General features: G+C 41.7%; 1 protein-coding gene across 1 annotated transcript in view; it reads left to right on the forward strand.

Moving 5' to 3' along the window:
- chsy3 (chondroitin sulfate synthase 3) overlaps positions 1 to 5598 on the forward strand; it is a 79932-nt gene extending 74334 nt beyond the window's left edge. The window contains exon 3 of the mRNA XM_081353615.1: positions 3352 to 5598. Coding sequence (XP_081209741.1) covers positions 3352 to 4914 — 1563 coding nt within the window. The 3' untranslated portion in view covers positions 4915 to 5598. The remainder of the gene's footprint in view (positions 1 to 3351) is intronic.
- Positions 5599 to 6000: the final 402 nt, after the last annotated feature.

The following is a 6000-nucleotide window of genomic DNA, read 5'->3' on the forward strand; positions in this document are numbered from 1 at the left end:
ATGTGATGTTTTGAATAAAAGTGTCTGCTAAATCAGTGGTTCCCAGCCCTGCTCCTGGAGTCAAACTAACCGTACTGAGTTTTAAACTCTTTCTAATCACGCACACATCAACTCATTGTCAGATTGTTAGAAACTCCAAAACCTGAAATGAATAGGGTCAGATAATGGAGGACAAGAACAACGAGATTGGGAAACGCTAACGCTGTGCACAAAGCGAGGTCCATATAAAAATGGTTTTTGGTGTGGGAGAACTTGACTGACCTGCGCAAACCCCACTAAACCCCTTCATCATCAGCTAGAATACAAAAAGCGAGCCAGATCATATTACCCATCATCAGTGTCTGACCTCACTGGTACATTTGTCTCTGACCGCCAGCTCAAACGTTTAGCTCAAATCCTGCCTGTGACTCTGAAGACCTTGACGGGCTTATTCAGATGAGATTTACAGCTATTCTTCCCTTACAGAAATGAAGTTTATTTATACAAGTGTGCTAATAGTATACTTCTTTTGAAATAAAAACAAGTATACTTTCAGTCTACTTTTTATTTACTTCACAGAAATATACTTTATATACTTCTCAGAAACATACTTAAAATTGCACTTAAGTATAGGCTTCTTGACTAATACTGACAGAAAGGTCTAAGTATATTTGGCCTATACTTGTACTCAGTCTTTTTTTTTTTTCTTCTTTTTTTATATTATGTTTTTTTTTAATATAAGGCAACATATAACAGTACAAAGAGACAAGGAAAAGGACAAGGACAAGAAAAAGGGGGGAGATTTTACAACCGTTGAATTACATCAGTTTCCTCCAGTTTTATTTATATTTTTCATAATGTTATACATATTTTTCTAGGCCAGTGGGCACGGGTAATATGGTGAGCATGCAAACAATAAAAGGATCAAACATTTAAACTGTTATCCTTGACATTTTTTATAGCTGATTAAGGAAGGGTTCCCGGGTGGTTTGAAGACACCAATTTGTCACCAGAGAGGTTGTGAGAGTCGAGAGTCTCTCTAAATGCAGAGTGGTAGAGAGTTCAGATAGCCAAGATTTAAAAAGTGGTTTTGATGCCTTTTTCCATAGACAGAGGATGAACTTTTTAGCTGCCACCATTACATATTGTATGGCTTTTTGATTTTGATGACCGAAGCCATGAAGAGAGCTAGACCAGCCGAAAATAGCAATGGCTGGGTCAGGGGAATATCTCAGAGTAGAATCTGAACATTGCGCTCAAACTCGTAAAGCTTTGGGCATGACCAGAAGAGATGTCCCAGAGAGCCCTCGGTAGATTCACATTTGTTACAGTTAGAGGACATGGAGGGGTAGAATTTGTTAAACTTAGCCCTAGAATAATGAAGCCTAGGTAGTAGATACTACTTTATATTGAATTAGTTGGTGGCTGACGTTACTAGAACATGTGTTTATGACCTTGATAGACTCTGTCCAGTCCTCCTCGAGAGTTATCTGAAGATCTAAATCTTTTTCCTAGGAATCTTTTAGATATTATGTAGATATGTCGAGCTGACTGGTAAAGACATCCATAAAACGGTAAATCAAACTAGGGTCTTGTACTCAATCTTTTGATCGAGATATACTTAAAAGTATATTGAATTATTCTAAGTATACTTGGCTTGTTGTTTACTCTTTTGATTGTAAAGCCTATTAAATACTTTTTTCACATAGTTTTACATACTGTCTAATAAACTTACATTGTTTGAAAATATTGATTTATAAAGAAAACAGATATGTTCCTTATTCTAAGTGTGTGAATTTTTGTGTATGGTAATGTACATAGGAATTTACTTCAAATCCACTTAAAGTACAGTTAAAGGCATATTTAAAGTGTAAAAATGAATACCTAAATAGGAACAAAGTAGTATACTTAAGTAGTAGCAAAAATAATATATAAACAGTAAAGTATAAGTATGATGTTAAGTTCCCTTAATTTGCAGTCCCTAGCCTAAAATATACTTGTAGTATAAAACTAATAAACTAGTAGTTTACTGAGAGTATATTAAAGCAATAAGCCCCTTGAAGCCGTGTTTTCAGTATACCTATAAGTATACCTATAAGTATACCTATAAGTTCACTTGTAGTATAGTTGGAGTACAAACAAAAAACTTAGCTGTAAACTAGTTGTGTACTCAGTTTACTATACTAAAAGTGGGCCAATTTAGTCCCAAGTAGTATGGAAATAGTACACTTACAAGTATACTACTTGTATATTGACATTAGAATACTTACTACATAAAGTACTGTTATATACTTGAACTATACTTATTTGAAGTATACTTAATCAAATTAACTGGAAGTATACTTATTTTTTGTAAGGGTCTGCAAAGAAATTCATGCTTTTTGTCATGATAAACAAGCGCATACGGGTGAGGGTTTGGGTGTCACTATGGGCCCTATCTTGCACCCAGCGCAATTGACTTTGTACACCGACGCATGTATCATTCCTATTTTGCACCCGCGCAAAGCGCGCTTTTCCCTCCACAGAAGCACGTCGCTAAACTAGGGAATGAACTTGCGCTCCCTGGGCGGTTCAGCGCAAAGAAAGAAGGCGTGTTCCGGCGCAAACGTTCCTTCATGCTATTTTGCAGGTTTAGAAAACAGTTGCGCCACTAACCAGGAAAAAATAGTTTAAAGTCAGTGGCGCGTTGCGCATGTTATTCATATGCTATTTTAAGGGCGCATGCTTGGCCATAATCAATGTAGCGTGTGCACAACGCGCATACACTTTGATTCTCTCATCTACACAGAAGCAGCAGTTTTCATTTTTGCAAATCATACATTATGATAGATAGATACATCTAGCTTACACATTTACCCAAATTATCATACGCCTTTTTAACCGAAGTTAATTTGGGTGGGTTTCTCCATCCCCAAACTCCCTGACGAGAGCTTTGCTCTCCTTGGCTGTGAACCGCTCCTGGCGCGCGCCTGGCAAATCTGCCGTTATGATAGGAATCCGCTTTAGAAAAAGCGCGTCTGCTCTTAAAGGGAATGTGAGATGACGCTCTGATTGGTTTATTTCACGTTACGCCCAAACCACACCTATGAATAATGAAGCTCTTCAGACCAACCCCTTTTAGATTTGCGTCGGGCGCAAGAGTCATTTATCCCGCTGGGAAAATAGCAACAGCGCCAAGACCCGCCCACAAATTTACTTGCGCTTTGCGCTTTGACACTAGCATTTCAGATCGTTAAAATAGGGCCCTATAAGTTCTAGTTCTAGTTCTAGTTCTTTTATTTATAAAGCACGTTTAAAAGCCGTCTGAGGACTGACCAAAGTGCTGTACAAGTCATTAAAATCCTCAAGTTGTTCTCTTCTTTCTCTCTGCAGATGCAGCAGTTGTTCTACGAGAACTATGAACACAACAAGAAAGGTTTCATCCAGGACCTTCACAGTAGCAAGATCCACAACGCCATCACGTTGCACCCCAACAAGCGTCCAGCGTACCAGTACCGCCTGCACATGTACCTGCTGACCCGCCGGCTCTCCCAGCTGCGGCACCGCACGGTCCAGCTGCACCGGGAGGCCCTCACCGTGAGCCGGCTCGGCAGCGCCGCGGTCCGGCGGGAGGACCAGCAGCTCGGGGCGTCACCCTCATACACACGCTACCGGCCCGCGGCGCGAGGGGACGTCCTCGAGTGGGAGTTCGTCACCGCTAGGCACCTGTACTCGGCCAGTAAGAAGCAGATGCCCCGGCAGGGCCTCGGAAACCTGGTGCGCTCCGCACTGGAAGACACCGTGCTTCAAGTGATGGAAATGATCAACGAGAACTCAAAAACTCGAGGTCGCGTCATAGACTTCAAGGAGATCCAGTACGGCTACAGACGTGTGGATCCGCTTCACGGTGCCGAGTACATCTTGGACCTTCTGCTGCTCTACAAGAAGCACAAGGGTAGGAAGGTGACCGTGCCGGTGCGGAGACACGCTTACCTCCAGCAGTCCTTCAGCCGGCCGTTCTTCAGCGAGGCGGAGGAACTGGACGTGTCCCGACTGGAAGACACCATCAACGGTGACTCTCGCTCGCTCTCTTTCCTCTCCAGCTCGCTCAAGATCTTCTCCTCCTTCCAGACCTCAGAGTCCACACAAGTCCAGAGTCAGACCAAAGTGCACTTCCTCGTCCCGCTCACCGGTCGCTATGAAATCTTTGTGCGTTACATGGAAAACTTTGAGAGAATCTGCCTGATCCCCAACCAGAACGTGAAGCTGACCATAATCCTGGTGGACAATGACACAAACCAGGATAAGGAGAGACACCTAGAGCTGCTGAAAGAGTATCACAACCGATATCCTAAAGCAGACCTGTCTATCATACCCATGACGGGAGACTTCTCTCGAGGCCTGGCCCTTGAGATGGGCTCTTCTCAGCTGAGGAACAACTCGCTGCTGTTTTTCTGCGACGTGGACCTGGTCTTCAACACCGACGCCCTCCAGAGATGTCGAGACAACACTGTTGAGGGAAGTCAGGTGTATTTCCCCGTCGTCTTCAGTCAGTATGATCCCAAAATTGTCTATGCTGGCGACCCTCCTGAAGACAGCAGCTTTGTCTTTACCAAGAAGAGTGGATTCTGGCGAGATTATGGATTTGGGATCACCTGCATATTCAAAAGTGACTTGCTTCGAGCGGGGGGGTTTGACACCTCAATACAGGGCTGGGGTTTAGAGGATGTTGATTTGTTCACTAAAGTCATCGATTCTGGCTTGAAAGTGTTTCGCTCTCAAGAAGCAGGTATTGTGCATATATTTCACTCTGTCTTCTGTGACACGCATTTAGAGCCCAAGCAATACAAAATGTGCGTCGGGTCCAAAGCAAGCACTTACGCATCCACAATGCAGTTGGCACAACTGTGGTTGTCCAAACATTTAGGCGTCGGTTATAACAGGACTTCCTCCTGATGTCCCAACCAGGCCCCAGCAATCACTGGAGTTTACCTCAGATCTGCAAAAGTGCAAACGGCAATGCTTTCACCGTATGTGTGAATATTTTTAGTGGTTCTGGGTGAATGTATGTCCAGTACAACCAAATGTTTGTCCTTGCCATCTAATACATTGCAGCATCTTCCAAGGGATATTTATTGCACAAGTCTGAAAAGAAAGTCTTTTGTTTTCCATCTTGCGCTCATATCTTGAGGAGCATGAGTTTAATGAGGTCTTGAGGACCAAGGAAAAGGTATTTTCTGTTTGTCATCAAATAACAAGCTAGTTCACATTGCAGTGGTTATAATATAGTAAACAAAACAATAATAGTAATGTACAGAAAGTGCCACAAATGTGCTTTAAATTTCCTCGCTGGGGGAAAGAGCAGGAACAACTGAGTTCTCTGATTTATACAAGGAGAAATACTATACCTTATTTCAGTATTTTTTAATGGAGGTGAACTGTTTGATGATTCTGCTCTGTGATATTACGGTACTGGTTACCATGTGACATCTATGTCTTTGTTATTTTTTCTTAAGTGCTGCAATGAACAACTTACATTGTGTTTTTGCTTTGTGGCTTTTATGATTTTTCCATTTGCTGGCAGGAAAAATTCAGTGGCATTGAAATTATTTATAATAAAAACATTGACATGCATATTTGAAATGTATCTGTCTATGGTTTAAATTGTAAAAAAACATTATTACTTTTAAGTCGGATGTTGTGTGTAGGTTTTAGACATCCATCTTTTACAAGGAATGATGCAATTTTCAGAAAATCCTTTATGTGAAAACCAACAATCTGAAATGAAGTTTCTATCATCAAATATTATGGATGGACATAAAATAGCAGCAAAAACATATTAGCATATTTGCTGTCAGAACCTTTCAGATATTGTATGTGTGTCAGACTGCTCCAACTGAGCTAATTCTGTGGTTAGGAGGTCAGTCTGTACCGTCCATTTAAAACCCAGATTGTGCATCGTGTTGATGTCTCTCAGCCAGCTGATCTCCCATGGTTCCCCTGTGCTGCTTCTTCACATTACTGTCCACATTATAAAGCTCA

This window comes from Scardinius erythrophthalmus (genome assembly GCF_964197995.2).
Source record: "Scardinius erythrophthalmus genome assembly, chromosome: 23".
Lineage (NCBI taxonomy): Eukaryota > Metazoa > Chordata > Actinopteri > Cypriniformes > Leuciscidae > Scardinius > Scardinius erythrophthalmus.